The sequence below is a fragment of the Rhipicephalus microplus genome, chromosome 1 (genome assembly GCF_043290135.1).
Source record: "Rhipicephalus microplus isolate Deutch F79 chromosome 1, USDA_Rmic, whole genome shotgun sequence".
In the NCBI taxonomy this organism is placed as follows: Eukaryota; Metazoa; Arthropoda; class Arachnida; order Ixodida; family Ixodidae; genus Rhipicephalus; species Rhipicephalus microplus.
The window spans coordinates 130,135,536-130,152,896 of NC_134700.1; the positions used below are offsets into that span (position 1 = coordinate 130,135,536).

The following is a 17,361-nucleotide window of genomic DNA, read 5'->3' on the forward strand; positions in this document are numbered from 1 at the left end:
GAAGAATGTGAAACTATTGGCTATCTATACATTTCTGTCCGGCATATTTCGCAGTGAGCCGCCACCAGAGTCCAACTGGTCCCGCTGGGAGATCTTCCACCGAGGTACCCTAGTGTTCGCAAGCAGTGAAAACAGCAGCTATGCCAAAGCAGCCATAATGCCCCACGAGGCAAACTGTGCTTTTTGGAAGGCATTATTCCATCGACAAGCTACTAGCATGGCCACAACTACAACACCATAACCCTTGCATGTGCTATTGTGCTGCAATGTAGCTGGCAAAAGGCAAAAAGGGTGGCAACCTGAACAGCATATAACTGCTTAGTGCAGCGAGAGTAATGATTCAAGACAACCTTCTTAAAATACACTATAGATAAGAATGTTGTTTGAAAAGCAAATATGATGTATGGTTAACATTACAGTGATCAGATTATGTCAACAAGTGATCATGCTTAGTTACTCATCGTTTATATAGTTTACAATATGAAGTATCTGCAGAGACTCTATACACAAACATCCACACAGCTGTCAATAATTTTTGTCTGGTGCATTAAATAAAAAGAAGTTTTAGCTCATACTTGTTGCGGAAAGATGGGCCCTGGATTGGATGCTCATGTAATCAGCAGCTACAACATGGTCACATTGCTTGATCGACAGCTGGGAAGTCAGCACGAAATTTTGCACATCTGTACATGACCAAGGTCTTGGAAATGCACTGTCAGTATGGAACTGAGCTGTAGTGCCACACAGTCTGCTACATTGTTCTGAGGTGTGGGCAATGAATGATGATAAGTGCCAAGTTAAAATGGCTTAATGCTTCTCATGTTTGTTTAAATAGCATTACTCAATCAAGAGAACTACGTGACTTGATAGTGCATTGTAAGACCCCAAAGCTACTAGAATAATCATAGAGATTAAGTAAAGTAACTATACGTCACAGATGTCCATTACTATGCAAAGTCCCAAAGGCAAAGAACTGAAGCTGTCATATTTTATTAATGTCAATACTTTCAAATAATAGTGAATTAATACAACAAACTGAGTAATGCTCTAAACTCAAAGGACACTCAAATTTCATAAAAAAGGTAATTACCACAGGCATTAGAATACCTCAATGTAGAGAACACTGCTTGCTGCAACCAATTCATCACGATAACATAAATAAAAAAGGAACCACTGGCATTAAGAGTAAACTATAGCTCAAAAATAACCATAGGAACTTCACTGAACAGGTTGCAAGCTTTTGTTGGCCATAAGTGTCGTAGTTACCCAACAACTGCCACACTTCAGTATGCCATGGTATGTGCGCAAAAACACGCTTGAGCTTTTCACATTTAACATTATGCTCCACGAATAACACTTAGAGTGAGCTAATGCATTTGCAGAACTTTCTTGACAAGGTTGTCAGAACAAGAGGATGACTTGCAGTGTTTTTGATGATACAGCTCAGCTTAAGCATGTATTCAGTTCTGTATCACATTGCGCATGACATTGATACAAAAGATCACATCACAGCATATTCCAAAATGCAGGTTGCAGCAGTTTAAGATCCCTCAAAACATGGCAGTAGAACTATCGCTACACAGCTCCAAGTACACTCAGAATTATTTTTGGCTTAACACACATGAATGGTGCATCAATATAGGCGCATTCAGTAGAGAGAACTGCAGTCACGGAGCCAGAAAGAAAAGATCCTAGCACAGCTGGGCTCAGGGTCATGGTTGTGCTACCAAAAAGCAGGGCACAATTTGGCAGCCAGGGCCAGCTGCACACAGAAACAAGACAACCGTTGCTAGCGGAGCCATGGACAGTAAGCTTCTCATTAAGGCAAAAGTGAACAAAAATGTCCCTTGCAGTCTTGTGCACTATTAATGACATCAGAAAAGGCTGATGTAGCAAAGCTGCAAACACCTGACACCTGCTGTCCCAGGAAAACAAAACCCCGAACCCCACTGCATTACCAAGAAGACATGAATGCTTACTTCATGGCTTTAAGTTTTACTAGTGCAGGTATATTGCAAAGCTCTGGCAATGCCAATTTGTGCCTGGCTTGAACATGAAATGCCTGTTGCCCAGTAGGAAGGACTAGAAAGTTACACATGCATTTGTGCAAATGAAAATATCCATGCAGCTGAGAGCAACAAGATGGATTGACGTGTGTCTCTCAAGCTGATATCATGCAAACTATACTTGAAAATGACCCCGCATCATCACCCTTGCCTACACATTGTAATCTAGTCACTTAAAAAACATCAAAGAAGGGAAAACTAAAGAAATATTTAAAAGTGATTGACACATGTGTGCTCGTTTTAAAGGTGCACAAATGGAAAAATTCAGCACAGATAGGGATACAGGAACCAGTTTTTTGAAGTATTCAAAGATTCAGCCTTACAGAGAATATCGCTTTTTTGTGAAAAATTAAGTAAACGTAGGGCTGGAACGGTGCCACCACGATAAAGATGAAGTAAGAGCTCCCATCTGTAACCTATTCAATGTATAACAAAGGTTCCAATCTGCCCATGAAAGTGCTATCACACTGCTTACTGGCCATTTGCATTGTAATGGACGAGCCTCAATAAGCAGGCCTCTGACTTGTGCAGGCAGCAACACATGACATTTGCAGTGACCAGCATGGCCTCGCCCAACTAGCCGTGAAGTAGCAGCAAAGCTTTCACCAAGCTACTTAAATGACTGAACATGTTCATTTAGACTGATCTATATATAATTTGATTAGAGCTTCATACCGGCAAAGTATCCGAACAGCAAAAAGGCGCCATTCTGCCAGGCCTTCGTGATTCCCGATACCTTGCGAACATTTTGAGTAAGCTCATTCGTCGAGAACAATCGTAGAGTCCATCACTCGAGTGATAACTCGCGGCTTGTTAACAGGCATGGCCATCTAAGATTCAACATTAAAATATATGCAGTTTCAATCAGACAGAAAAAACAACAAAAAGTGAAATGACCGATTTGGAATGAATCATGTGTCATATAGGAGCAAAAGGTAATTACAAGCACACTCACTCCTCGTGAGACAAAAGCATGAAACGCAGCATTGAAAATTTGTAGAGCTAATCTAATGAGGATTGATCATGCCTGTTGTTTCACAACCATTTCTGCTGCTCACACATGCCACAGTCCTCAGTTTATAAACACACCACTGCCTACCTACAGGAAGTTCATACCTCAATGACTGAAAAAGAAAAAAATAATGCTTGCAACGCGCATAACAGAACAATTATGAATTCAAACCACCAACCACTAAGTGGCTTTGGGTACAATTCAAGAAGATGTTCTTGAAGCACTTATCACCAGGACTCAAGAGAGGCTTTAGATTAGGAACTAAAAAAGTAACAACTTTGGCTTGTTGTCATACTTCACAATAGAGGCCTACACACGGTGCTGTATCTACCAAACGGTAAAATTAAGATGAACCAGTGCCAATTCTCAATTCGTCTATGCAGCCCTGCCTCTGTGTTTTTGTAGTTCTATATCACAGTATGTGAATGGTGGCCGATTAATGAGCAGCAATAGGGGAGGCCCTACCAACAGTAAAAGATAATTTTATAGTTTCAGCCATTTCCCAAAAGGAATAAAAGACAATGAGAGCCCACAATGCTTCTGAGCTGGCACTTAAGAGAATTCAAGTTTCCCCTCACACCTACTTTCTTGTAACTCGTCAACAATTTGAAGACAATTTCTACATCACACTCTCTCTTCCTGCAACACGCTGCACGTACACTCCTACTCACGTTGCCCGCTAATGAACAACACGGCGCTATTCTTAGCGAAACTCTCTCACACTGTCATACAAAGTCGACTGGATCCTTCCTCGAGTGGAATGTATCAAATCATGAACTATGCGTACGGCCCATCATCACATCACATCAAGGAAGCATGAGCTCTGTAGCATGCTCATGACTTGCACAGCTGCAAGAAGACACGTTCTGAATGTGGAAGCATTTCATTCACCTTTAGGCAAGTGCACGCAAGCACGACATGAAGCCGCAGCGAAAAGCTTGTAACACCTGCCATAACCACGGCCGAACACTTCTTAATCAAAGTGCAATGACCGCAGGTCTCCATCTCAACAAACCAGAGCAAGAAATTAGAGTACAAAATGAAAGCTTTTGCAAAGGTATACATGCAAATAAATATTGCTATGTAAGCAAACTCCACTCACTCAAGGTTGTCGCCGTTTCACATTCATTGTAGTTTCATTGTAGTTTAACTACCTCTCAAGATATGCTTCTTAATTTTACATGGCGAGCAGCTTTAACGTTCCTTAAAGCTGGAAATTGAAGAAACAGTTACTAGTGAGGTTTCGATGACCAAAGCATTGACCGGGTGATCATAGATCCTTGCTGACGCACCAAACGTGGCATGCAGTTGGAGGTACTTGATCATTCAACGAATTCTTTGATTTGATCATGCCCATAACAACTGTAGTCAGCGATGCCGAGTTTTGGTACTAACTATCTGTGGCATTCCGAGAAAGTTTTATAGGGTCGCGGCAGTTTTACCGACACCAGCAACCTCGGCAACAAGAAACCATGACCAATGCTAGTGGTTCCTTGTTGCTCATGAAGTCCCCAAAAGGGAACCTAGGAATCAACTGGTTACGGGTTTGTGTCCATCTGCCTTTATGCAATGCATCTTGCATGTTGCCAATACCAAAATCATGACATCATTCTCAAAAAATGCCGAGCTCGAACTGCAGCATCAATGTAACACACGTAAGCAAATGCCTTTGATTCTATGCTACAACTAGTACGCCAAAAGCAATATATCACAGCATGCAGAAACACAGCCTACTACGCACTAAGACCCTTGTTTCAAAATGGAGAAAAAGAAAAGCAAGATGACTTAGAAAAAAGGCAAGCATTGCAGGGCATTGATTTCCTATATCATAGCCTTGCGATAGGAACACTGCACAAATAACAGCCACCTCCGTGTAACACACAAGACTGCCTCAACAAATAAGAGCATACGACGAAACATTAAGATGAAACAAGCACACCCTTACCTATCAAAGAAAGGCTCATTTAAATCTGCTTTCAGATCAACCCACACGGAGCCTACAGCCATGCAATGCAAGCGTATAAGGCAGTATCACACTAAACATTACGATGTCATGCCTAGTTAGCTGGCATTTAATAATAACTGCTACAATAAACACCAGTGAAAAATTCAAAAAGCTTCGTCGAAACTCAATAAAAAAAAGCGCTCCTACAACCTGAACGCAGGTCAGAACACACAGGGTGCCCCCTGAGTTGAGAAACACTGGCAGTGCAGCGAGGTTAAGAAAAGGAGCAACGGCATCGAACGAGCCATTTGGTGCGACTCGCCGAACAATGCATGAGGCGGTGTGTGCGCGTGCCACACGTGCAAGGGGACGCCGCCGTTCACTTGTAGAACTTGATCTCGCTCTCCACGACATCCTTGAAGAGCTCCTGGAGCTCTTGAGCACTTCTGGGATTGTCCAGGTAGCTGTCTACCTCGCGGATGCACTTGGCCTCCAGATCTGTCATGAGCGCGTGCAGCTCCTTGCCTGTGGTGCTTCCCGCCTGCATAGCCTTCAAGGCCTGCTCGTGGTGCCGGTACAAGGTGTGGCGACGATCGACGGTGAACTCGAAGCGCGGCTTGGTCTGTGAACGTAGCAAAGAAAGAGAGAAGTCTTTTGGGAGCGACTGGTATACAGTTTCTTGCTTAAAGAGCGACACCTTTTCCCCTTCATGAACATTGTTTTACCTCAAAACTTCTGCAGAACTAATTTCCAATATGCACGAACAAAAATAATTCAGACCAGCTGATGTGAGCAGTGCAAATAGCTGTACGACAGCCAACCAGTTGAGTACCCAGACGCAAAAATCAGGCCATTAATTGACCACAGCACGAGCTTCGCACGCACGCAGAGAATGCTGCAACAAAGTATGACAGAGAACAAGCAGCTCAAAGTTGATTTGTTTGAATTCGTATCACATTTTGTATCATGACATGAGGCAAATCCGACTGGAAAAAATTCCTTGAAGTTCTTTGATAGTAGTAGTAGACTTTTCACTCTTTCCCTTCAAGCCAGGAAATGATATCCACACAAGCTCAATAAACTTCCACCTTAATCACTGTCAGCAAACACGAGACATTCAAGACTCTTGACACACAATAGTTAACAGGCTATGATAATATGCCAAGAAAAATGCATAACCACATCTTGGCAGTGAACAATGCAGAAGAATAGTCATGAAACTGTAGGCTCATAAAAATGTACGAGTAAGAGCTTCAAAATTTACAGTACTCTTGATGCGATGCACCAACATAGGCAAGCAGTACATTGTGTCCAAAGCATGAACACATTTAGCAGATCTCCTGCTTCTCAAAGACTCGCTATTCAAGCACTCTCCAATGCCGCCTTTAGTGAACTCTACGCCAGCCCCTTTCGTTATCTGGCTACATTGAGCCTCCACCGAAAACACACGCAATATTGTTTCTTGTTATTCTTGTCTCGCTGGTCGCTGCTCCTTGCAATGCAATGCAATGTTTTTTGGGGAAGGGCTTGGTACTCGGACACTGCTGTGTAGTGTCAAAAATCTGAATGCGATGCGCCCATCATTGTGAAAATACTGCCGCCCCACGAGTGCGTGTGCATTCGTGCTGGTGCCGCCTAGTGAGCCTCTTTTTACACCACTGATGCTCCGTGCTGCCGAAATTTGATGCAATCAGCCCACGTTTACTGGTGTGATCCACATCAAAACAATGTTCATTACCTCAGAGGAGTTTTGCAGAAGGCACAGAATGATTCACTTGGTTTAGAGGCACAGAGAGAAAGAGAGGGAGATAGTTAACAAAAAAAAAGCCACAAGAATATGACTATGGTAGTGCAAACTACCAGTGAGACGAGACCGCGTGAGTTGAGTGCATCGAAGTAAAAATGAAACTTTTGAGCCTGCCGCCCAGTTCACCATAGTAATGCCAAGTTAATTTTTTCTATCAAAGATAATCGTGGAAGTACCATTGTTATTACGCATTGTAATACACAGAATGTTTTTTTATTATGAGTACATTGAGTACTAGTCGATAAACTGTACTCAAGACACTTGACATTATTGGGCTCATTCCAAAATATCTCACTAGTTGTACATATCGTGTCCTACATTTATGTTGATTTCTCAGTTAGCAAACCACTGTTGTCGATAATACTGATACTTTAGTAGTTTTCAAACACTGACCTTTCACCCTTACAAAAATAGCTATTTGCCTTTAGCAGGGGTGTAACAGCCAAAGTAGAATTTGGAGCAATTTTCGGAGCAGCAGAATCTTACTTTCAGGCACTAAAATGCAAATTTGGAGCAGGTTACAGGAAATAAAAATGTACTTTTTTTTATCACGAAAGACCGAATTTGGAGCAAAGAAGGCTTACATTTAGAAAAAAAGTATCTTCAAGCCATTCAGCATCACCTAAATCATGCAGAGTAAAGATGAGCACTGCTGTTTCAATAAAACTAGTATTTCGGTTTACCACACTGAGCAAACAATGATAAAGTGCACATTAGCACTTGCTGTGTCTGTCAAATTCTTTGAAAGAATCCGTGAATTAAAATGTAAATCTGCCAAGCTGGCGACCTTGAAATTCAAAAAATTCATGAAAATGAGAAGTAGAGGTGGCAAAAACAAAACAAAACAAACACTTGTGCTGTTTGGTTTTATTGCGATAGCAATTATATGGGCACTCTCGGCTGGATTTTGCTGTCGACATAGACGTCAGCGTCGCTGTCACTCACCGTATATGTATACATATCTCTATATATAAAAATGCAAGAAAGAAAAAAATCCAGAAGAAGACTCCGGCGCGTGGAATCGAACTTGGGTCCTCTCGATTGTGAGTGCGAGGCGTTAACCCCCGAGTCACCGAGGAACATGTCCTTCACCGTTCAAACGATAAGCTATTTATATCTATCGCTTACCGCTGCTGACGGGCATCTTGAAGGGGGGGACTATAGTGTTTTCAGCATTACCAGCAAGATGGCCCGTCGCCATATTCGGCGGGGACGCGCACCCTAGTCTCCCATGCGTACTTTGTCCCGCTTATCTCGTGGTGGGGAGGATGGGAGGATCGTACATCTTGGCTGGCCTCGGGCTTTACCTGGAACGATTCTGTTGTAGTTACCGCGGGTAGCACAAAAGTCCCTGCAATCATTGTCGTCTCTTTTTGCAAAAAGCGCGCGCTTTTCAGAAACAGCGAAGTAACAACTGAGATGCTTATTCGCGTGCATCTGTGCCTGTGAATTGATTTGTGCGTGAGAAACGCGGGCAAGTGTCGATCTGCCTTCCATTCTGTGCGTGACCTTCCAATTTTAACTATCACATTCATTACTTCGCCTTTGCGGCAATGCTGTAACTTTTTAGTTTAGAGTGGCAGAAGTATCATACACTGCCCCAAATGATTACCACTAACTTTTTCAGACGTCATCAATCATTATACTGCGCACAATTATGCCATAGTGTACACGCATTAGTTTTAGGTTTAGGGCCCACCATCTCGGCTTGCTTGCAAGCGTTCTACCAGATAAAGTAACAGCGCCGCATGCCCCTTGGTCTGGCGACAGCACCGGATATCTATCGCCAGGGTTATGTAGCTGGCGCAACTTCAAGACACAAAATATTTTATGTGCCATTGCTATGGCGACCAACGCGCTGGCCAATAACGCCGGCGTTCGCAGCACGTCGACTCCGTTCGCGTGAAGAAAACACTGTATGTGCTCCCAGCTCTAGTTGCTAACATGCCATGGCCCCTTCTACTGACTAGGAAGTTCATATTTCCCAGGAAGCGCTCGTGGCTGTGGCAACGCACTCTTGTTTTGAAGTTGCGTCGTCTCACCTTATATAAGTACCTGTAGCGGTCAACGGACCGATAGGTGCATGGCTTTGCTACTTTATCTGGTTGATCGCATATCGCGAGTGCCCTGACCTAATAGGATTTCAGTTAGCGTGGTTAGATTACCGTTGGTTTAAGGTTAGAGCCTGTGCACTTGGATTAATTCATGAATGAAATTGCAGGTGGGCAGGGTACGTGGCCACCATTTCTCGCTGAAATTAGTGCAAATGAGAAAATTTTGAGGCTGATAGGGCATATTGGCACAGCGTGGTGCAATTTCAGCAAATTTTATGGTTTTGATGCAGCACGGCACAAAAATGGGGAATTGTATCTGATTGGCACAACAGGCACAGCTGTTGCACCCCTGCTTTAGTGTCCCTTTAGGACCGTATTCTTCTCTTTGGATAAATATATTGATTCACGCCTAGTCCCAGTCAATCATTAAATGGTTGATAAAAAATGTATTTACACGAACTAATGAAAACTGTAAGGTTCTATGCTTTCAATTTTTTTTTCTTTTATTTTCGCAAGAAGAATCATAAACAAGGCCAGCTCACTGTATGTCAAACAGTCTGTAAGCCAATTCTAATATTCTCTCTACACCATCTATGCTCATAGATAATTATTGATGTACTAGTAATAATTTTCCTCAACTATTCGTTTCATGACAAGCTGATATTTCAAAACTGAAGACACCGAGTTTAGTATGCGGAAATGCTGCAGTTAGCACATTCGATACATATTTTACAAATGTGCGCAAAGAAATGCACTCATACATTAGTGGTTGGCATCAAGCATTTGTGTCAGGTAAATATGACTCGAACTAAGTTTCTTCAGTCTCACCTGCTGTGACCAATAGATGCACAAAGTAGAGAAAATGATGGCATTTTGAGAGATGAGAATGCACAACTAGCAGCACAAAAAACAGTTAGCTTACAAAAAAAAATTCGAGCAAGGAGCAGACCATACCTTCGCTGGGTCGTGCTCGAACACAGGCGAGACGATGTGTCGCGAAGGAAGCACGTGGTCACAAAAAATGAAAGGCTTGAACACAGAGTGTGCTGGGTCAGGTGTGCCCGTGAACCAGTGGCAGGAGAGCCTCTTGCTCGAAGCAGGAGCAAGCACCGAAACCTGAAAGATGTGCCACGCAATGCAAATTACAGCACTTTAACATTGTATAGCAAGCCGTAATTGCACACATTATTGAGCACATCCTTTTTAAAGTACCCCTTTCTAGGCAACACTTCAAAATTTAGTCATACAGTGAAAGTCACAAGGTGTTGTCCAGGGAGGATTTCACTGACATCATTTTTCACAAGTAAATTTGATGAAACAGAATTAGCCTGTTCCCAAGGCTCAAGCAGGTAAATTTTATTGCCAAAGCTATAACTTTTTGCCTTTGCCTCAGCTGGTGTCTGCAAGCTGTGCACAGTAGGTATCGAAAGCTTAAAGACTAGAAGTCTCATAAAACTTGAAATTTCCCAAGAATTTTGAGTGTGTGCGGTCGAACGGCACAGTTCAATCGTTAGCGTGTTTCAGAACAGGCCATAAATCTATATTCAAGGCTGTCTGCTAAAGCAGCAGGAACATTCAGCTTTTTCCTGCGTCTCATAGTGCTTCCAGTTTAGACGCTGCATGTGCCTGCCTTGCTTTTCAGATGCTGGAAGCACAGTAGTACGTCATGCTAAAGTGACAAGCCCCGCTACTTTTTTTTGTTCCTGCCTTTTTAATTTGCTCCATGCGGCATTTCCAATGGTGTCACAGTTTTTTTTTGGATTGCATGAAGCCGCAAAGTCATGTTCCATTAGAAAAGCGCATCTGTTGTGCAGTAAGTGTGTGCATGGGACTTTCACTCTCTCTCAAAACATGGCCCTCTCCCAGAGAGAAAGCCTGCCTGGCCTCCTATTTTAAATCTGCTGCATTCTCGCTGCATGTGGGCACTTTGTACTTCACACATAGAATCCCAACGGAGTGATGCAAGTACCAAGATTGTTTGCAATGCCAAAACCTGGTGAGTGGCCCCTTAAATTCTGCTAACCATCCTATTCTGTACATAGAATGGCTAAAAAAATGCAGATTGTTAATTCCAAAGACACTTCTCCAACATTTTTTTTAAAGAAGGCTGCAAAGCTCTGACCTCAATTCAAAGCGAGTAACATTGGCTCTTATCAAATTAAAGGTCTTTGCAACATTAAAATGCAAACGTTGTATAACTTGCACGATGCCACCAGCTAGCTTGGATTTGTGACATATGCTGCTTGTACAGTGCTATAGACCTAATGCAAAATCTGCTGCCACCTAGCGGCCGCCATGGGGATTTCCACTACATTAAAGTCTAAGCGCACTCCGCATGTGCACTTGCACAGTGCACATATCAACGTGTGGTGACTGACAGAAATAGCAATGCTAACACATTTTTGTGTGCCACGCTGCTCAGATTGGAAAATTAGAATGCTGAAAAAAAAAGGTCTGCAGAAAACTATAGCCTCTATGTTATGAGATTTCCTCATGACCGAGGAGAAGTGCCAGATCGTTCCGGCTACTGCTAACGCTGCATTTACGTTAACCATTCTTAAATCCGGCAAGTGACAGCATCAATACTCCTCAGAAACACTTTTTCATGCTGTGGCAGAACAACGCAGTTTTTCTACCATGTAGTGTAGGCACAGACCAACTGGCTTCATGTACGAGCTATGTAGCTGCATCACGATGTGTCATTTTATTTAGAAGCACATATTTAAAGCATATACTGAATAAAATGCCAGCTAATCGGCATTTATTTCTTAAAACAATAAACAGTTGTCATGTTCGCTTTTTCCATGTGTAAGATGCAGAAATTTTTTACATTTTAATCATACAGTAATGCTACAAATAGCATAGGTGCGTCACACACTAAAGCATCGTTCCAACTATCATACACTAGACGTGCAATATTCAAATAGCTAAGAATGCTTTATTCGACAAACAAAAGCTTGGCACAAAGCGTCATTCTCAATGAAAGCAAATGTACATGAGACTTAGTGACAAACTTGTACCTTCCACACAGTGACAAACTTATACACGTACGTAATAACTACATAAAAACGCTAGCGGCGTGTACAAGCCCTCACAGACTCGTCTGACATTTTTATGACCCAAATGCTCACTATCAAAGACAATAAAGGCAAGAGTAGCAGCGACTACAATACGATTCGGACACAAATCACCGACATAGCACCGAATCGATAGCTTCGGCAAACCTCCGACTGATGGCAGCAATTTCGCATAAGTACCATTGCATGCTCGAGAAAGAAAAACAGCAGAAGCTTGGATTTCCTACACACTCATTCCGCAGGGGAAGAACAGCTGACTGCAATACGGCCATAGACGGCAATAGCACACCCCGTCAGCTCGCAACCAATGAATTCGACTCCACGAAATCTATAAGGAGTGTGCCAGTACATAGTCAATGGTTCCATTTACCTGACTGGCCGCAGTCGGTCGCTTGTGCTCGGTGCCCCGACAGATCCCGCTATCCTTATCTCTCAGCACTGTTGTCATCGAGCTCACATCAAAGTCACCTGTCAATGAGAGACAGTCACAGGTGACAGAACTCGTGACAGCCGTATCACAACACTGGCGGCAAACCACTCCAGGAATAAATTAACCCCTTCTCTCTTCAAAGAGAACGAAGTTTTAATCAACTGGATTGCTGGAAGTGAGTTCATGCATTTTGCTCACTGTTCATTTTGCATCAATGCTCTCTCCTGTGAAATGCTCGCTTTGCTCCGTTGCCAAGTCCTGAATTTCAAATCACACATATATGCTACCGCTTACTCAGGAGATGATTATGTATAGTTGTAGCACTTTAAGAAAACATTATTTTACAAAGAGGGCCCTTTTCACCCAATGAATACATTTTCTACTGTTGTGATATTGAGTTTACAAAAGTTGTCACACTGATGCCTATCCTTCATGCCCCAGTAATCACAAGTAAAACGAGCCCCAAGAAGTTTAGCTTGTTTTTCTACAATAGGGCAGAGCAGAAATTTGTGTGGCAACTCATGCTGCGATTTGAGTGCGGAACAGTTCTCTCTCTCTCTTTTTTTTTTTCTTTCTAGCACTCAAATTCGGAATTCTCAAGCTCTAGCACAAACTACAAAAAGGGACTGCATGCTCCAGATAAAACAGTGTAATTTTTATGAGCTTTCACATGGGACAACATAATTGGACGATGCGAAATTTGAGGCCAGAATGATTCTTCTTTTTACTATGCTGCACTGCTTGTAGGTGGTGGTGGTGAAAAACATTTATTTACAAAAGAGAGGTGTAGGACCTCTTTAGAGGCCCCTACAGACTAGGTGGAGTCTCTATTCCGGGACCCCATTGGTTAAAGCCGCCGTCTTGGCTCACTGCTTGTAAGATTGCAGAGCTGTTGGAGTCTCACCAAGCAAATGCTGCCTTGTACCTTCCTCAAGTTTCGTTATTGACCCGTGACACTGTACGTAATTCTCAGTGTAAACTGCGCATGCAGTGTTCGAGAAGCTTTGGGACTGTAGTAGATCATTTTGTTAAGTTCACGCCCACTTCGTGAACATTACAGATTATTCAGGAATCTACATGGCTGCTAGCGATAACTCTAGAATATTAGATGACACGTGTATAAATAAATCTGTACTTCACCGCTTGTCAGTTGATTGACGGCCGACGCTCTGTTCACCGCTATCACTGCCCGTGTATTGCTGTAATCTGACCTTCAGTTCCTGGCCACAAATTCGGCCAAATAAACAGTTTTATCTTAGCATCGAGAGACTTCCCTTCGTTCACGTCACAACCACGTGACATCTGGTGGAGGTGCTGTGTACACGACTTGATGGATTGTCCGGTATATTAAAGAAGCAGCACCCCCCCCCCCAAATAGAGGTGCTGCTTCGTCCACGTCACGACCATGTGACAATATGAAATGTTCTGCAATGCAGATGAAGGGGCACAAGCCAACACTCTGCATAGATGAATATAAGGACCATACAAACATTTCCAACAGGAAGATGTTAAACACCCAACATGCAAGGTAACAAGTCTTGATACTTAAGATGAAAGCAATATAGATAGCACGTAAGGAAAAATATTTTTGAAGGTAACAATCACTATCCCCTCAGGAATGACAAATCAAGCATAGACATAATATGTGAATTGGTATTGATCATTTTCCAGAGATATGAGTAAGGCAGAGGAGTGATTTTTCTTTCCGATCGGCAGCGTTTTTAACCATGCTTAAAAAGCTTTGCAGGGCCCCTCAAACTTATAAAAAAAAGGCTTCACCACAGTGCTAATTTCTCCTGAACAGCTGCTTTCACGGCTTATCACCCCTAAGGTGCGGTGAAACCACTTTTACAAAAAGTTACGTGCAGTTTATTATACAACTATTTGTTCATAGCGAATACTTCAAAATTTTCAAGAATTTAAATTCGAGTTGAAGCTAATTCAAATATGGTACTATTCGTTCGAATATTCGAAGCATTCGAATATTTGTACAAGTTTAATTCTGGACCCTAATATAGCATCATTGTGCGTCATTTGAAACAATTGTGACTAACAACACATTTAGTCTCTAATATCCATTTCCTATTTTGCATCAACTGTACTGGGATTAAAGTGAATACCTAACTACCTAACAGAATTAACGTAATCAGCTGTGCCCCACAGTTCCTGCAGTAGTATATGGCAAACATAAAATGCCAAAGAATCAAAAGCTTGTTTGCACATCTTATCTAATAAACAGTGACTGTGTCAAAAGCATGAATAGCCAATGTGGTCACCTGGGAAGGCAGAGTTTTTTACTGAGCTACATTTCCAAAAGTGATTACACGAAAACGTGCGAAATTCTCAATGAATACAACTGCTGTGCGTTCCAGGCACGTAGACAAGGGGGGCCCAAGGGGGGCCCAAGGGGGCCCCGGTCCTCCCCTCCTGAAATTTGTCCAGTTGGTCAGTGACGCCAGTGTGTAGAGGCAGAAGTTGACGTAGCAGCTTGCGCGTTTAAAAAACTGAAAAACAAACACTATTTGAGGAACTAACCAAAAACAGCTACCAAAGAACATTCATACTAAAAGCACAGCAACGCTTGCCGAGCGATTTAGCATAAGGCCCGTGAATCAACACCGCAACAGAAACACCACAGATTCATATATCTGAGGCGCAAGCAGAACTATAACCCCTACAGGAAAAAAGACACTCGAGTGACTCCCGAGCCTACAACCACATGCTCTCTACATATTGCCAAACACGTCTACCGAGGGAACAGCTGAAAGCATTCTATACACGGAAAGCTTGAAAAAGGGAACTTTGGTACAACATGCAATGGGCTTCTATGACCCATTAAGCCGTCTGACCCCACTCGTGCTTCTGTGAGCCCCACGACCCTATATCTCCACTGCCTCTGTCTTTGGCAAGTGCCCACATGAAGGAAACAGTAAACAGTATAAACAATTCGTACGGTTGGGACATCCACATGTTGAATGAGTGTTTGTGCGGCATAGTTGGCAAACTTGCTCATCTCCCTGGGGAAAGTAAGCAGACGACCACCGTTGTTATTTACGTCGTTGTACGTGTGGTACCGCGTATTTCGCGTTTCAGTTCCTGATAGAAGATCGCAACAATGTTCATATGTGTGCTGGCTGAAACTTCTAGGCATGTTGAATAATTGCTCCGGGTGGAGTGTTCAACACCTACAAAAGACTCGCCCCCACACTGTTTTACTCATTTACTGCAAGGCCCTACGAGAAAGAGCGACGGAAGCAATGGATCACTACCGTGCGTTGGGACAGACGAGCCGCTTGGACATTGTCCGAGTTAATGCATCGCTTCTAGGCTTGTGTGAATAATGAATCTTAGGTTGGAAGCGCGTGTTGATTATGTTCGAATAATTCGAATAGAATTTGAAGAGCATTATATTAGATAATATGAAGAAAAATGGGCAGATCTGTCAGCACCCAGCTAACCTGGACAATTTTTTTTTTTTTAAATTAAAACAAGGCCTGTGCAAACACCATCTTTTGCATCAAAACAAGCGGTAACAACTTTGAATGGTAGCTGGGTTTGACTTTCAGTAGAATGCAAGTGATATAGCCTGTAAAATATGTCAATTTTCAAAATGTGCTATACTCAGAGCATATAAGTTGGTATAACAAGGTTTTAAACTCAAAAAATAAATCAATGTGAGGGCAATATCCTCACTTAACCTTTAATTAAGACTTTGCGGCATTGAGAATTTTCCCCGGTCATATGCTTTCATGGCTTCCACTACTTCACCGCAGTGAAACCACTTTTTCAAAAGGATTACATGCGAACTAATATACACCTAGACAAGACAGGTGCTTTCACGGCTGGGCACTGCTTCACTGTAGTGCAACCACATTTACAAGGTGTCACGTGCAAACTAATATGCACATATTAGTTAGTTTCGAACAATTCAAAATTTTCAATTTTTAGATATTCAATAGATTTGAATACTGCATTATTCATTTGAACATTGGGAGCATTCAAATATTCGCACAAACCTAGTAACTTCTTGTTCTCAAGCTTTCGTTCTGCCATATAGGTGCCCGTTAAAAGTACTCGATCATGTGGACAATGGTCAACGATGAAAGTTATCGTAGCCTAAGCATGTGTTCGTTCGGTTCAACTGCTGTGCAAGACCACTTCGCTTGAACATTCTGTATTTATTATTTGCAGAAACAGAAATGCAGCAATCACTGACTTCAGAAAGAACAAGCACTGATTTAGACATCGCTATCGTAATCAAAACAATTCGGATGTTCACTACGAGCTCCGCGCCATATCTGGGCCTTGATACGCTGGTCTGTGTGAAGCTCCTATCATATTCACCGGCTTGATGATTCACGCCACCTAGACAGCAGCGCTGATGGTTCGTTCTTAGCAGTAGGAGGTGATCACATATCTCCTCGGCAACCCTCTTAAAAACTTGTCACTGGTCCCAAGGCATCATCTGTTGCTACTTTTCAACAGTCTAACTGACTGCACTACATCATCAAACACGTTTCCTCCGGTTGAGCGAACCATGCTATCCCTTAAGCAACAGACTTCACTAACTGACGTCTCACTGACTGATCCTCCGTGCCTCCGTCGCAGCCCGCTTGGGCCTGGGCCGGGAAGCAGGAAAGCGTCTGCATGATTCCTGTATGCGTAACACAGCAAAAGCTGTGGGGAAAGGTCCAAATCCTTCTCACAGATTCATCAGAGAAATCAGACGGTGCCACTTCGGTTTCTCGAGTTCTCCCTGTCTTGAGCGGTGTTGGCCCTCAAGGGGTTAGGAGGATCCCACCGCTGCCTGCAGTTTGTGGGGACCGGGTCTGGCCGGTCTCGTCTGGTAGCTGGCTTTCATCACTGTACCCATTCTCTGTAGTGAAGAGATGTGCTCTTGCAGGAAAGACGGAGGTTCATTTAAATTTCATGAGAAGAGAAAAGGAATAGAGTAATGTACAACAGTATTC

The 17,361-nt window shown here is 42.7% G+C and overlaps 1 protein-coding gene across 3 annotated transcripts in view; it reads right to left on the reverse strand.

The window, feature by feature from the left end:
• Nucleotides 1-974: 974 nt before the first annotated feature.
• Nucleotides 975-17,361, reverse strand: part of LOC119178385 (secernin-2) — a 77,005-nt gene continuing 60,618 nt past the window's right edge. For 2 of the 3 annotated variants that reach the window (XM_037429589.2, XM_037429587.2), the window contains 3 exons: nt 12,332-12,429; nt 9,839-10,000; nt 975-5,645 (listed from right to left, as the gene is read on the reverse strand). In XM_037429589.2, coding sequence (XP_037285486.2) covers nt 5,403-5,645; nt 9,839-10,000; nt 12,332-12,429 — 503 coding nt within the window. In that variant the 3' untranslated portion in view covers nt 975-5,402. The remainder of the gene's footprint in view (nt 5,646-9,838; nt 10,001-12,331; nt 12,430-17,361) is intronic. The other variant, XM_037429588.2, reaches the window with a different exon arrangement.